General features: G+C 31.8%; 1 protein-coding gene across 1 annotated transcript; it reads right to left on the bottom strand.

Annotated features, from left to right (window-relative positions):
- Positions 1-805: 805 nt before the first annotated feature.
- On the bottom strand, positions 806-5714 carry LOC106367638 (guanylate-binding protein 2). The gene is made up of 14 exons (XM_013807454.3): positions 5369-5714; positions 5139-5300; positions 5009-5074; positions 4781-4924; positions 4571-4684; positions 4347-4448; positions 4068-4253; positions 3679-3768; positions 3474-3608; positions 3244-3366; positions 3058-3143; positions 2340-2952; positions 2171-2248; positions 806-2082 (listed from the first exon to the last, which is right to left on the bottom strand). The coding sequence occupies exons 1-14, from the start codon at positions 5633-5635 to the stop codon at positions 1021-1023; spliced, it is 3228 nt and encodes a 1075-aa protein (XP_013662908.2). The 5' UTR covers positions 5636-5714; the 3' UTR covers positions 806-1020.
- Between the last annotated feature and the right edge of the window lie 11970 nt (positions 5715-17684).

Genomic DNA, 17684 nt, shown 5'->3' with positions numbered 1-17684 from the left:
TAAAATTAAGTGGAAATTTTTTTAGTTTCTAAAGTTGATATTATATATTTTGATATTTTGTTCAAAAATGTTAAGAGGCCTTTTACCTTTCTTTCACTAAGATATGTTGTACAAAATATTAGACAAATTAAACAATAACTAAAATATATAAAGCAATCACCAAAGTTTTAAATTGGATAAGATGTAGAAGAATAGTATTTTATATAATGGAGAATTTCAATTTGTAATAATATTTCAAAAAATTATTTTAGTCTAGTTGTTAGTGTGCCCTTTTAAAAAGATATCCCAGCATGGATTTGAGTCCCGAAATGAACATATTTAACAAAAAAATACATATATCAAAACAACGTCGTCTTATCTTTGTTAAAGGTTGATTAACTTCTGTTAAAGTTAATGTAGATTTAGATACGTTTTAGAAAAATTGGATAATTTTTCTTAAATTATAATTGAGTTGAGGTCGTTTTTGGCACTGACCATTTGTTCGGGTCTTATTTGGCATGACTTAGAGTGTTGGGGTCGAAATTGGCACTTTTCCTCGTATATCAAAACGACGTCGTTTTATCTTGTTAACGGTTGACTAACTTATGTTAGAGTCAATGTAGATTTAGGCACGTTTTAAGAAGTTCGGGTAGTTTTTTTGAATTATAATTGAGTTGAGGTCGTATCTGGCACTGATCAATTGTTCGGGTCGTATTTGGCACGACTGAAATAATTGGAATTGGAGTCGAAATTGGCACTTTTCCCTGTTTTTCAACCCAATTGTTAATACAGTTGAACGAGAACGGAATATAAAACCCAAAGCAAAAAGGTCGAACTCACACTCACCATAATCACCATAATTCTGAAGAAAAAGATGGTTTACAAATCTATAGTTCCATCCGACACGAAAACCGACTCAAACCCCACGCAAATTAATACCAACACAAAGACAAACTCAGAAACCCTAAACAATACTTAAAGTCAGAGCCTTTCTAAATCCAACTCTTACTTGAGATCACCTCACTCTATACAGAGTTTGTCCTAAGAAGTAGCTTCTCTCTGTCTCTTTCTCTCTTCCTCTTTCTTGGGAAGAACATGAGCTTCATACAAAGCAAGAATCTCTTTCTTGTTCTGATGCCCTTTGTTCAGTATCAAATGTCCGTAGTCATACTTGGTCAGTTCATGCCTAAGATTCTGCACCGTGAGCTTCTTGTAATCTTCTGCTTCCTCCTCGTCTTCACCTCCTCTGGAAACGGAAACACCATCCTCATAAGCACCACTATCATCATCTCCTCTTGCGCTCCGAGACCGTTTATTAGTCTTCAAGATTCTATCGCTTGCTTCTCCAATGTCCATATCAACAACATCTTCGACCCTGGTCCGTTTCCCGCGCGAAGCACTGGCAGCTCTGATTTTGTTGTCAAGCGCAGTTTCTTTCAACCTAGCTTGAGCTAACTCTTGCTGAAGATTATCAACGCTTGCCTGCGCGGCTTGCAGCTCGAGAGAAAGAGCTTCGGCTCTTCGGTTTGCAGCTATATGAGCCTTCCGCTCTTCATCCAACAGCTTCTCCAGTGACTTCACGTTGTGCGCTCTCTGCGCGTTGGTTACCTTTAACAACGACTCGATCTCTTTCTCTCGCTCTCCTACTCTTGCTTCCAAGACTGTAACCTTGGAGACAGCCTCCATCTCAGACACACGAAGTCTGTGCAACTCATCCTCCAAGTCGTTTTTCTGCCTCTCTAAGTTTTCGGCATGTCTCTCAGCTCGCTCGATCTGAGTAAGTCTTTCCATTGCCAACCTCTGACTCTCACTTTTCTCTTTTTGGGAAGTCACGGCATCAGTTCGAGCTTTGTCCGCCAGTTCAGTAGCCCTTTTAGCTTCTATCTCAGCTGTTTTGCATCTCTCTTGGACTTCATCGAATCTTTCAAAGTCAGATCGGTACTTTTGCTCCAAGCGGATTTTCTCCTGTTCCAACTTGTTTGCCTCCTTTTCATATGCTAGAGCCTTTGTGTTGGCACTGTCTAACCTATCAATCATTTCCCTTAACTCTAGTTTCAGTGATGCTGTTTCCACGTCAAAGCTTTTGATTTTCAACTCTGCCGCCTGCAAAGAGCGGAAAGACAATCACATATAAGAATATACTTAACAAGACAAGATTAAAACAGATACACTATCATTTCCAAAAGCGCACCTTCAACTCTGATCTTAGAACAGTTAGAGACTGCTCTGCCTTCTCAATTTTTGTTGCCTTCTCTTTAATTTCTTCATCCTGAAATTTATCAACAACACCGCAAATTTTGATGATATACTGATGATTAGAAAACTTAAGTAGTCTCTTACGAATAGGACAAAGAAAATACCTTCTCAACTAAAGTTAAAGTAAATTCCTCCCTCAGAACATCTTCCCTCAATTGTGTTTCCTTGCCTGAACGTTCTTGAACTGAAGCAGCCTTTTGAAGAGCAGATCTTGCCTCTCCCACAGCATAATCATATTTCCTTTTCCATTCCTCTGTCTCTTCTTGCGCGGATTTGGCTTGCTCTCTAGCTGCAGAAAGCCTAGCATCAGAAGTAGTACTCCGTGTCCTAAGCACTTCCATATCAGATTTGAGCTGATCTTCAACAGCTTTCTGCTTCAAAACAAACTGGTCATACTTCCTTTTCCATTCCTTGATATCTTCCTGTTTAGATTCCACGGTTTTAACCAAAGTGGAGCACCGTTCGTTCAGCGACCTGTTCTCCCCCTGTAGTTTAGTTATGCGCTCTCTATATACATCTTCCAGCTTCTTTTTGTCGATGTTGGATTCATCATAACGTTTCTGGTATTCCAACTTGTATTTCTCGCTATCGTTCAACTGCTGCTTTACATGTTTCATCGCCTCTTCAACGGAACGGAATTTCACTGCAAGTGAGTTCTTCTCTATAGCGATATTATCTATAAGCCTTTTCGTCAGATCATATATCGGTCCTTCCAAGCTGAATGATTATAAACAGAACACAAAATGGGCAAAATACATGAACAAACCTCTCACAAACAAACACGTAAATCAAATCAGTGGGGGGACTTGAAGTAGTAACTACCTTTGCTGCAAGAACACAGAAAGTTTCTGCCATTTCCCCGGGCCATGACATGATGCTTCATAGTCTGACAAACGTGCTTCTAGAACCTGAGACACAATCGATAATTAAATACAAAGAAAAAAAAAACAATCAGCAACCAACCAAACCATACATCTAATCAAAATAATATGTCCTTAAGTAACCAACCTTGACAACATTATCCATATTTGCATTAGAGGCATGACAAGCTGCTCTAAGCTGCTTTTCCATACTTTGGATAGTACTCGTGCATCGCAAATCTGCTTCCATGAATGCATTCTTTTTGTAATCCTAAACAACAAAAGAAGGTCTATATCAGTATAATGCTTGCGAGGAGTAAATTATGTGAAAATTGAGGGGTATTTATGACTGATTAACACTGCCTTAGAGTCTATCACCTCAAATTTTTTCTTCAAGTCTTTATGGAGAAGTTCCTCGTATTTTTTTCTGGCTAAACCAGCCCCTACAGCATTAGCGTTAAACATAGCCAAGGCTTTTCGAACTGCGTCTTCATGTTCTTCCCTCAGTGCACCCTAGGTAGCAGAATTGGAATGAATCAGTCATAAATTACAAATAACGAGAGGATAAAGACAAAGTACTTACTTCTTCAGGAGCTTTTGATTGGTCAAAGTCAGCCAAATATGCTTCTATACCAGAATCATATGCTCTTCGACACTCCGTTTCTTCCACACTCTACAAGAACATAATAAAAATCACTTTATGAAGTATCTGAGAGAAAATAGGCTAGAGAATGCATTAGTAAAAACTTCCCAACTGATCCGTGATGGTACGAAGTACACAAATGTCTGAATACAATGATCAACCATAAGTTTGCCCATTAATGAGATAATGTATGTTCAAAGTATGTAAAGTAAACCCGGCTAAATCCACTCAATTACTCCAAGTCTCAGGTTTTAAACCATTTATGAAAAAAAAAGTGGCTTTTGAGTTTAAAATATATCGAACTTCAAAAGAGGCAAGAGATCTCGAACCTGCCAAGATGAGGTTATTGTTGGCACGGCACCGTTATTCAACGCATCCAGATAAGACTGTGTGATACCAACAAGTATAGGACCGGTCATCACCGTACCCCCTAACTGTTTGGGCCTCGTCTTCTCGAAAACAAACTTGGTTAATGCATCCAGGCCAGCACCAAACTCGGCTCTCAAATCTTCCAACTGCACAGACACACAGGATATTATGTAACCAAGCATTAAACAAACCCTTCAGCGTAGTATAATAGGTGAAGTATACGCAAAAATGATAATAACCGGAATTTGATCAAGTCTCTGGAGGTCCTTTTCATTTGTCAGAGGCCTTACAAGAGGAAAACATTCTCTGTCCGGAAAAAGTGCACGGATTGAATCACGGATCTGCAAAAATATTGTTCTCATTCACAATTAAATTACACCTGGTCGCCACACCAAGCTTTATCAAGAGTGGATGACAATCTAAATAAGCATACCAAAAAATATAAAGCACATGCAACCATTACCTCATTCTTAGAACCAATATCTCCTCCACTACCTTGAACCGGCCTTAGCGCAATTTCTAAATAGTCACGCGGAGAAATCTTGCGGTTATCTTCAACTAGGTCCAAATAAAAGTCCTGCAAGTAAATATATCAAAGTCAATACACATATTCCTCAGTAAGCCATAGAAATAAACAACCAAAACTAGCTTCAAAAAAAGGCAGAGGATTTACCCTAAGGAGCCAGACAAAGATGGGAGAGAACTGTCCAAGCTCAGAACGTGAACTCGTCCCTCCAGACGCCTTAACGCGGATATGCTTAGTCATTTGAGTAACAAGAGAAAGACGATCAAGCGAAGCTTCGTCAATACCTCCCATCTGAAACATAGAAAAGAGAACAACGTTTAAGGCAAAAACAAGATCCCATCAAAGGCACAAGTTGGAACTGGAAACAGAAGAAACCTGATTATACACGAACATGCTTGACAAAAGAACAGCTAACGAGAATATCTGAGTGCTGTAGGTACCCTGCAAAGGAGAGTGAATCAGAACATGTTAAAAGTGAAGAAATTCGCAATGGTAAAATACTTACGGTTTGATCATAAGCATCAATGCCTTCAGTATCCAACAACAAAAGGTTATACTCAGATCCATCGAGAGCAGTTCGTTTGATAGGAGAACTCCACAACCAAAGCCCCTTGGTACACGGCTTGTGCGTGGACGCTACTTGAAACCCATTACTACGTCCAAGAAGCTAACACAACGCAACACAATTCAATTCCAGAAAAGCAAACCCTAATTTTACAAAAAACTAAAAGGTACCTGATTGAGAATAAAGCTCTTTCCTTGACGAGCCCTACCACAAACCGAGACAACGCCGATCGGCTCCTTGACGAGCTGCAGAGTAGCGACAGCTTCAGGGTCCATCCGAAACTTTCCTTTCTCGTCGCAGTACACTAGGCGAATCGGTCTCGGTGGTCCCGTCACTGCGGATGACGACGCCGGAGAGGTTGAAGGGTACGATCTCGGCGACGGAGAAGCGGAAGAAGACGGCGAGTCTTTGGTTCCTCGACTGAAGAAACCCCTCATCTCTGCGAATTCGAAAATCTGAATTTAGTACGAAGAGACCAAGAGAGAGAGAGACCTAAAGTAAGATCCGTTCGCTAGAGAGAGAGAGAGCCAGCGGTTAAATGAGATTTTATGGGCCCCACTATGTACTTTTTCTGTATTAGCCCAGTTTCACCTTTTAAGGAAATAAGCCTTAGCCCAGTTTCTCTAGTTAAAGCCCAGTTGTTATTGGCTCATCTAAATTTCAACTTCGAAGATTTCACTTTCTTTTCTTTTTAGTTTCAAATAAAATAAAACAAAACCTCTATTGGACCACAACACAACTTTCTATAGACTGTTTAAATTTTTGTATACCAGAGGTCAAGTGTTAACATGTTCAAACCAGATAAACCAGAATAAACTGATCCAACTGAACCAAAGATTAAGCAATATTAATTAATCATATTTGACAAGTAATATTCAATTAATCATGTGACTGTTACGAACAAAGACGTACGTGACCATGAGTTTTTTTGCACCGAATTAAAAATACAATATAGTTACACTACAAAAAAACACCAGGATTCCGATGACAAATATCGTCGGTATGTCCTCGGAATAACGGTATTCCGAAGACATACCGACGAGAATGGTCGTCGGACATTTTTCGTCGGAAAATAAATTTTCCTCGGAATTTTCTCAGAAAATTCTAAGAGAATACCGAGAATTAAAGATTCCGAGGATATTTCGACGAACCTCGGCCGTCGGAATATTCCAAGAAACCTTAGCCGTCGGAATATTCCTAGGGAGTGTATCCGTCGGGATATTCCGAGGAAGTTGTCGTCGGAATATCCCGAGGGATACACTTCCTCGGAATATTTCCAAAACTAAAAAAAAATTATAAATTTATTTTTTTAAATTAAAATTCGAAAATATAAAATTAAAATTGAAATCGAAAACATATTTAAAAATAGTTTTAATAAATATTAATTGAAAAACATATTTAAAATAGTTTTTATAAATACAAAAAATAATAAAATAGTGTTTATAAATCAAAAACAATGTTTTATAAATACAAAATTAGTTTTAATAAATATAAATATTTTTATAAATATGAAATCATCTTTTATAAATCCAAAAATCGAATTTATATACAAAAAACGTTTTGTATATTTAAAAATAGTTTTTATAAATACAAAAAATAATAAAATAGTGTTTATAAATCAAAAAAATGTTTTATAAATACAAAATTAGCTTTATAAATATAAATATTGTTATAAATATGAAATCATCTTTTTATAAATACAAAATAGTTTTTATAAATACAAAAAATAATAAAATAGTGTTTATAAATCAAAATAATGTTTTATAAATACAAAATTAGTTTTAATAAATATAAATATTTTTATAAATATGAAATCATCTTTTTATAAATACAAAATAGTTTTTATAAATACAAATAATAATAAAAAAGTGTTTATAAATCAAAAAAATGTTTTATAAATACAAAATTAGTTTTATAAATATAAATATTTTAATAGATATGAAATCATCTTTTTATAAATACAAAAATCGAATTTATATACAAAAAACGTTTTGTATATTTAAAAATAGATTTTATAAATACAAAAAATAATAAAATAGTGTTTATAAATAAAAAAAATGTTTTATAAATACAAAATTAGTTTTAATAAATATAAATATTTTTATAAATATGAAATCATCTTTTATAAATCCAAAAATAGAATTTATATACAAAAAAACATTTTGTAAAATCCAAAATCGATTTTATAAATATAAAAATAATAAAAAAATTTATAAAAAAGTTCTAAATCAATTCAACACAACAAATTATCCAACCAAATCACAATTCTAAACCTATTACACAACCAAATCACAATCCTAACCAATCACCCTAACAAAAATCTATCAAAAAACTTCTAAAATCATCAAATCTACTTACAAACCTAACAAATAGAACCTAAGAGAGTGGGATAGGTGCCTTACATGATTTGTGTAGGAATAGAGAGGATTCGTCAGAGAGATCGTCGCGAGAGAAGGGGGAGATCGCCGGAAGAAGAGAGAGATCGCCGGAGGAAGAAGAGAGAAATGGGGAAGAAAAAGTGTTTCGTGTCTATAAAACCTAGGGTCCGACGGAAACTATCCGTCGGAATTTCTTCGGTATTTTCAATTTCAATTTTCGCAAAATATTTGGCGGCTGGTTTGCCCGGTTAAATGAAAATATTCCGAGGAAATTCTGACGGCCACTTAAATATCCGTCAGAATTTCCTCTGAATATTTTCATTAATTCGAGGAAAAAGAATATCATGTGCATGTATTTCTATTGGTTTATATTGTTCCTCGGAATTTCCTCAGACTATTCTGAGGAAATTCCAAGGAACACATGTTAGGGGTTTCAAAACATTAAATTTTTTTGTCCTATATCATTTCTTATACAAATGCAATGCATACCATTGAAGAATCTTTGTATAGATGATCATAAACCATGAAATAACAAAATTTCAAAACGAATTGTAAGTATTCCCTTTACCGTTCATTAAAGTGTATAAGTGTTTCTCTTATGTTGTGGGGATTTCGTTCATACAATCGGAAAAGTGTTTATTATAGGCTAAGAAATAAATTTTTGACTTCATAATCAGTCTAAGACACTTAATAAGAGTTATATAAGTGTTATTCAAACCGTAAAACGTTGTTTTCGGTTTAAAAACTCTACTTCCTCGGAAAAGCCTCGGAATATTCGGAGGAAATTCCGAGGAAAAACAAGTGTTCCTCGGAATTTCTTCGGAATATTCCGAGGCTTTTCCGAGGAAACAGAAACCCTAAAAGCAAAGCCCTGAATCGTCGGAAAAGTCTCAGAATTTCCTCGGAATTTTTAAAATCCCCCAACGGCTCTGTAGCGGCTATAATATATCCTTGGATATTCGTCGGTGTGTTCCGAGGAGTATGATTTCCTCGGTATTTCATCGGTATATTCCGAGAAAATTCCTCGAAAATTCGTCGGAATATTCCAAGGATCTCATTTTTCGTCAGAATGTCCGTCAGAATTACGCTGTTTTCTTGTAGTGTTATATTAATCGACAAACAGAAAATATTCAATACAATAAAGATACATATGCATGTGTTGCCAAAAATATATGCCATTAATTTTTTATAATAAATCAGTTATGTTTCTATTTTGTATTATTAGATAATTCGCTTCATTTTTTTATAATTGATGTCATAAATGTATTTTAAACCGATTCGTACACTGAATCAGATTAATACTTGGATCACTAGGTCAAAGGGTCGACTGTGGTCGAACCTTGAATCAATAAATTAGTTAATGGTAGTATAGAGTTATATATGAATATAGTATTATTAACTACTGAAAACTATATTATAATATAAAATCATGTTTCATTTACAATATATAATTAAATATTTAAAAATTATTAAATTTTAGTTTTTGGTTGCCATGAAAATAAATTATTTAACTAATTTTAATACCAAATTAGACATAGTGCTAAAAGTTCAGATAATAAATAACTAAATAAAAATTACAATGACTTTAATTTTTTAATATTAAATAAATAAAAATACAAAATTAATAAATTATTAATAACAAAAATAAACTAATATTGTTATGTCAATACATTTTATTTTCCCTATTACCATATTCTTAAAATAACATATTAATTTTTTATCTAAGTCTAAAGAATCACAAATAAAAGTATTTATTTAATTTTGTAATATTTATAATTCTTTATTTGATTTATGTAATATTTAAATTATATGAAAGTAATAATTTTTTGTAATGTTATCAGATTTTGTTTTGGGTTTTTACAGGGTCAACTGGGGTCTGATCACATGTTAATCACGGGATGTTAGTCTTTCTCGGGGTTTATAGAATTTTTAATTAATGGAGCTTTCACTAAATCCAAATCGAATTATATACATGTCACTAGATTGGTTCAATCGTAAATCCAAGCTAGAATATGAATATAATGGCGTGGGATAAATAAATTAAGATGTCAAAATAAGAAACTTCTCAATTAAAGATGTCATACATAAAATGTTTAAAATCAAATGATATCCATTAAGTTGAAGTTTTGTATCCAAATATTATCTCACGATTTCAAAACGCATATTAAAATCTAGGACATGTATTACAAAAATAAGAGAACAAGGGATTGGCACCATGATGGTTACATCGCTCGTCTTCTATCTAAGTCGGCCATGAATACAACTATATATGGATGGTCTTTGCTTGGAGGTTTTTGGGTTGGTCAATTACTCTAGACTGGTATCATACAATGTCTAATCTAACTCGGTACATCTAGACTCATTGGATCATAATCTGATTCAGCTAGCCTTGCAAACTACCATGTTTGGAAAGAATGAAACCAACATATATACATCAAAGATGTACGCATCATAATCTTACCCGAGTCATCGAGAACGTGGTGTACAGAAATAGCCTCTCACTCAACTATAGAGTTTCCCATCGATTTGAAGATCTCTTTCAACGCTAGTTTAATCCAAGGCACAAATTTGAAACAGATTGGTTTAGTTTTTTTTATACTGATAATCTTATGGTGATCCATGCTATTTTGTATTTTCTGTCCTCTATAAACAATTATATTTTATTAGTAAACTTTAAGTTTGAAATAGTTATTTTTATATAGAAAAATACTAATTAGTTGCTTGCAGGAAAAAAAAAATTGTTCATTTTTTCTTTTGTTTTCGTTAATGCTTTTCATGTGAATAATTAAAAGCACATGTGAAAGCGTAAGAATATCTGTTTCCTCATATATTCAACAATAACAATGACAGAAAGTAAAAAGAACCTAACGCGTAGACGTAGCCATATGTAATATGATGTAAGGGTTTGGATGAATATATTTACCATACTATTTATGAACGTGTATCAGCTTCACAAAAGTTGGTCTTACCAGCTACGCCATCTTATCGTTCAGTATTTCTTATATTAAATGTGTACACTAATATCGTTCAGTATTTCTTATATTAAATGTGTACACTAATATGAATTATGTATTTTGGCAGAAAATGACATTGAAGATTTAGATCAAAATAGAAATCCATATCTATAGATAATTTAGTATATGTAGAAATTTTGAAACGACAAGTTATTTAGAAAAAAAAACTAGATCTACTGAAAATTGTTAGACATGTGAAACGGGAATGTTGAACTTGGCAAGATATGAATGCTGGAGAGATAATGGAAGCAAACACACAACAAGATTCACGATATACACTAGCCATATGCTTACATAATATTTGTATGACTGATGGTTCTTGGTGTCAAGATTCACACTTCAGTTGGTTTGCAGAGTCTTAACTGAATTTGTATCTTGATGACACAAAAAGATTCACACTTCAATAATTGTGGATGAGTTTGAAATGACGCATTGGAAAAATTTCAGGTTCTTGAAACCAAAATCTAGGGAGAAGATTGTCGTCATGTAGAAATAGAAACACTTTCATCGATAAAAAAAAAAATGCTACAATACATGATATGTCAGCGTCTTGGAACATATTGTACAAACACCTGATATTGATGATTTAAAATCCAGAAATATGATCAAGTTTTTCAACAGATATAAAGAAGTTCACACCACGGAAGCCAAGTTTCTAGTATTTCATATTTGGACACCAATCCTCATATAGAAGATTCTACAACGGATATATAAGCTAAGACTGATAAGCCATTTCATAGAGATTTATGCTACGTTGGTTCTTTTTTTTTTAGTGTAATTACTTTAGAGTAGTTTTAGTATGAATAAGGGAATAACGTTAAAAACAATGACGAGAAGTAGTAAAATTAACAAATATATCTTGAAGTTGTGTTTCAAAATTTTTTTAATAATAATAATAATAATAATATATATCCCCTATATATTAATCTTGGAGCATTACAACATATTTTCGTAGCTACGTGTCGTCATTACAATGATTCTTAGAATCCTTAGAAAAATATGTTGGTCCATATAAATATATACTATGGTTTTTATTAAACTAACTATCAAACTAAAATCTACGGAGTTACCTTAAATAAATTATTTACTTAAATAAATTATTTCCTTAAATAAAAGCTACGGAATTATCTAATATGATTAACATATATATGACAACTAATGATTATGAATCATATGTATTTTATAACGATTTTCCTATCTTCTCTTTTTTTTTTTAAATTTTATATTATTAAATAAAATTAAACAATAACATTAAGCATATAATAAAAAGTTTTAGATTTTTTCTTATATGTTATATTTTGATTTTTTTTAAATGACTATAAATGACTAAAATGATAAAAGCCCACTGCAACGTCAGGAGATCCATGCATTTTTAGAGACGGGTTTTCAATCGGTCTCTAAATCCTTTGGTTGGGTTCTTCAATGTTGATGATTTTGAATATTGTTGGTTCTATCGAACGCGGGCTCTAGGATTACAAACTGAAGATTTTATATGAGGTTCTTCTCTCCTTAGCCACTTCCATCTTTTGTTATATTTTAATTATGTTAGCTTATCAGTTTACCATCGAGTTTTTCTCCGGTTGTAACCGACTTAGCCCATAGGGCGTTTAATTTTCAATACAAGCTTTGGTGTTAAAAAAAAATAAAAGGTAAAATTATCTCATTGAAAATTTTGTGATCAATGGTTTAATTGTTTTTTGTTCAAACAAGTTACAAATAATCATAAATCGCATGAATTATGAAGTCTCATTAATAGATATTCATTATTATATATATATATATATCATTTAAATTAAATTATCTACTATATATTGTTTTTAAAATATGTTAGTTTCAAAATTTTCATTGAAAAATTATTGAGAACTTAGTATTTTAATTTTAAAATTTATATTGAAAAATCTTACATTAACTTTTTGTGATTAACCGTTTGAATTTTTGTTACAACAAATATACAAATGTTAACAAAACTCATATCAGTGAGACCGAAACGAGAACAAATCACACTTTTATAGAGGTACAAAATGAAATCTCTTATGGAAAGTCAATAGTAAACAAATTCAGAGCAGAAAACCTAACTTTTTTCGTCATTTTACAATTGATTTTGCCTATTTGATTTTGGTGATTTATGTCAGCTGCAAAACTTAACTTTTTTTTATTGTGCATATAAAGTTTTTAAAATAATTAAAATAAAATTTAATATGTTAACTGTTCAACAATGATACATTTAATATACCAACATTTGTATTTGTTATTTTATAATCGATAAAGATAATATTTTTGCAAAATGTTAAAACCATTTACCGAAAAAATATTAGTATAAAAAAGTACAAATTTAGTATCTTAATTGGGCATATCATACTCGCGCATAGGCCTTGCTAGAACCCGTCGATCGATGTCCTCAACTGACTATCGGTCGACGTAGGCAAAGGTGTATCGGTCGATGTCCCAATAGGACCATCGATCGACACTCTTTCGTTGTCAACATATTAACCGTTGAGACACGAAATCTAGCTTGTTAACCAGTGAACATGCGACAGCTGATCACTGAGTTAAGCGGTTGAGCTCTAACATATCTTGCATGCAACAAATAGGTACCTATAGGAATTATAATCTCCAACACCTGAATAGAAACCCTAGATCTATCAACCATCCCTCCATCAAACTACTCCTTGCCAAGCCGAACAATTACCTTGTTCATCTTGTTTATTGCTTTATTTATTACTTGCTTTATTTACTGCTTTAAAACCTATTAGCCTAGTTTAATCATATAACTATTAGATCTAATCGGTTCCCTAGCTCCTTGTGGATTCGATTCCTAAGTACTATAACTCGACCTCTTTTGATGAGAGTAACACTCTTTAGGGTAATTTGAGTGATATCAGCGATCTAACGGAGAGGTGTTCCATTAAATTGAAATTTGTTACACGCTTCTATCTTTGTGTTATATACCCTTGCGTGAGTCGTGTTACAAACTTCCACATTTGTGTCACATACCCAGCATGTTTAACACCAGCCGATCTATCCACTCATCCGTCTTGTTTCTTGTGATAGAATCCATCTTGGCCACAATAGATTCAAATCCACTTTCTTCACAAAGTAGAATGAATCTAGCTGAGATAAACTCTCCCCTTCTATCGGTGAGAAAGGTTTTAATGGGTTCCTTCAACCTTTAAGTGGCGGAACGGAGAACTATTCTCTTTTCATTGTAATTTTCATTGACATTGCGATAATCAACATCACCATAAATTTATTAATCACAATTTTTCTTCTACTGGCAACCGGTTCAGAAAAAAAATAAAACTGGGAAAATATTGCACAAATGCTATGAGATCTAATAACCGTCAAAATCATTGTTGTATTCTTAATTTGTTGCTGAAATATGACTAATTGGCAAATAAGCCCTATATATATTTCATTTTCGAGGAAACAAAATTATTTAGAATCTTGAAAAAAATTCTTACAAGAGATCTTAAGCATAGCGCAAAAATACCGTCAAGAATAGATCTCATACAATGGTTCAGTACGATTTAGTCAGATGTGAATCCTCATAAAGTATATAGAATTGTTGGCTGTGATATCGTATATTAACGTTTCTTGTAATTTGTAATAGCATAATTTGTAATAGTCAGAATTTGCTTATGGCAAAAAAATTTCACTAGCTTACAATAATTTAGTAGGTGAATTTTGTTTTATACACTGAGACTTTCGTATGCAGATATTTTTAGAATATTATATATTTTATGAGCTGTGTTTTTGTTTTACCAATATATCTATATATAAAGTTGGTTTTTTCTTTTCTTCTAACAAGTGGCAGGGGAATTTTTCGACACATGTCCTCATATTTTTTTTTCTATTTTAGATCCTTCTTCTTTTATAATATTGCAATCTAGTCCATCAATTTCTAATTGTGCACTATCTAATCATTCTCACACTAACATTCATCGTAATTTGATAATCTATTTTATTGGTCACTAAAATTCAAGAAATAAATAAAATAATATAATATATAAAGTTGATTTTTTCCCTTCTTCTGACAAATGTTAGGGGGGTTTTCGACACTTGCCCTCATATCTTTTTTATATTTTAGATCCTTCTTTTTTTTATAATATTGAAATTTAGTCCATCATTTTCTAGTTGTACACTATCTAATCATTCTCACACTAACATTAATCGTAATTTGAGAATCTATTTTATTGGTCACTAAGAAATAAATAAAATAATATAAATCTATTTTCAATGTTTAATGTATTCATAATTGAAAGTATCATAAACTTTCACTATTTTATTATTTTTACTATTTTCTATTATTTTATTTACAAATTATATTTTTATTAAACTATTAAAGTTACAAAATAACCAAATTTAAACCTAAAATCTTAACAATTACTGAGAGAAACAAAATGCCACAGTAATACTAACTCAATAAAAGTGTGGAGCTGAAAAGAGATCAAGACCGAAGACTAACTTACCTTACCGTACCATAGAGTGTCTTGGCCACAACAAATAGAAATAAAAAGATAAAATCTGAAACAAAGTAATCTTCAAACACACAAAGAAGCTTTATCAAGCACCAACAAAATCAGCAATACACCGGTGCCGTCCTCGAGCTATGAAAAAAAGCATAGAAGTCAAATCACTAAATACTAGATATTAAAAACCAAGACGAGCAGGGATTATCGACGGTAAGCCAACAACGAGAGAGACAACATCAAAAGATGACTAAATTCTGATACAACCCAAGGAGATATAGTTCCTAACATCAGCTGAAATCTAAGGAAGAAGAGGAGCGGCCAATATTGAATGGAACAACCGAAAACGACGCGAGAAACAACCACACAACTGGGAACTCATAAACCTGATTTACAATAAATACCAGAAATCTCAAGGTGAAGGTGAGAAACACTGCATACCAAAAAAGTAAACAAAATACATAGATATTGACGGCTCAATATCAAAATATGGGAAGAAGGCAAAAAATATCTTAAAAGTTATAATGTTCAAAAATATGAAAAAAATAAAAGACAATTTTGACGCTGAAACCATTGATCTTAAAATCAACAAATGCTAAATGCAAAGTTATTGAAATTCAATATATTTTTATATTCCTTTTTTATTCGAATAAATTTAACGTTCCTTCAAAAAAAAATATTTTTACATTAGAGGCTCACTTCACTACTAACAAGTACTATACACACAAAACACATTATTGAAAAAACAAAAACAAAACACAATAAAAACACCAAATAATGTTCTTAACAAATAAAAGTGACCTCATTATTACATTATCCAAAAAATCATACTCTTAACAACAATAAAACAATATTCTGCGCGAAGCGCGGACACCTCTTAGTTATAGATAAAGAAAACCGAGTGATTGTGGTTGGATGGTAAAGAGGCGGAGCTGAGACGCTAACACGTTTTAGGTTCGATTCACCTGCTGCGCGAAACTAAGTCACAATTATCCTAATCACATAACACGGATATGGACCCATGCTTTAGTGGGCTGCATTTCCATTGGAAGTTAGTCTGAGTTTTTCTATGGGCTTCTAATACGCCAGGTTAATAAATAAAAAAGTTTATAGATAAAGAAACATAATGAATTTGGCCGTCTGTACAACTATTTTTTTTTTGTTTACTCAATAATGACACAATGTCTCGCCCGACACGATTAGCGTTGTTTACAATTTTATTATTGTCGTTGTTTACAATTTTATTATAGTACTAGATTAAGATCCGCGCCTTACGCCGGATGAACATTATATATAAATTATCTTTTGTATTATATGTTTTCACATATTATGAAATAATAAATATATATTGAATAATTAAAAGTCAGTAACTATTACATATAATTAAATTGCTGCGAACATATAAATATTAAAAAAATATTTATATCGAACAATAACCAAAATGAAAAAAAGAAACACAAAAAAGAGAAAAATATTGAAGATAGATAGAAATGACATGTGAACGTAAACTTCTAATAACAATAATTAACTTTTAAATTGCTAAATCATGATGTAAAATCGGGCTGGCATAATTTCACTGTAACTAAAGAGTAGACCTGAGATTCTTCGGCTTAAACGTTAGGTTCTTATGCGATAAGTAACTTTTTGACCTAAGATATTTTCAAAAATTAGATCAGCTCATCGGTAAACAAATTATGTATTTAGAAAAATTAAAAAAAAAAATTGTTAAGAGCCAAAATATTAATTCGATCAAGAGTATAAATTTCTTTTTCTATACAATAGTTCTTAAATAATTTTCATATAAATTTACCCTGCACAAGGCATTTGTCATTTTGTTATCCTAGTCATTTGAATTTTGTCAGAACAAAATTTTTAAACCATGGATCACAAAATTTAAATGTTAGACTATTAACAGTTTTAATAATTTATAGTCGTTTTTAAAAATTAAAAATATAACATATACAAAAAAATCTAAATTTTATAATATGGTTAATGTGTTTTTAATTTATTTTAAAATTAAAAATTAAAAATATGATAGAAGATACACTAATTTGATCAAATCTTTATTATTTAAAATCATTAGTTATCATATATATACTTTAGCCACATTAGGCAATTTCGTAACTTTTATTTAAAAAAACAATAAAGAACATTAATTAATGAATTTATGTTGAGTTTAATAAAAAAACTTATTATTAGATGGACCAACTTATTTATCTAATGATTCTAAGAATCATCTTAGTGATGACACGTGGCTACAAAATAAGTTGTAATATTTTTCGATTAATACTAGATATTAACCCGCACATCCGTGCGGATATATTTATATTTTTAAATTAATATTTAAAATAGAAAATATGTTATAAAGATATATATCTAATATCAATTTTATGTATATAATTTGAAAATTTTTATTTTTTGAAATTTGTTTGATGATATTGTAGAAATCATATATTAATGAAGTATTTTTGTTTATTTATTAAAAATGCAACAAAAATATTATTAGTTTAATTTTAAACATTAGTTTTATATGAATTAATAAAAAAATTATTAGCTTCTTTGTTTAAAAATTTTTATTCTCGAAATGTTTTTATGTGAATTAATTAAGTTATTTTTGTTATATTT

This window comes from Brassica napus, chromosome A9 (genome assembly GCF_020379485.1).
Source record: "Brassica napus cultivar Da-Ae chromosome A9, Da-Ae, whole genome shotgun sequence".
Taxonomy (NCBI): Eukaryota; Viridiplantae; Streptophyta; class Magnoliopsida; order Brassicales; family Brassicaceae; genus Brassica; species Brassica napus.
This window is presented reverse-complemented; position numbering and strand designations above follow the sequence as displayed.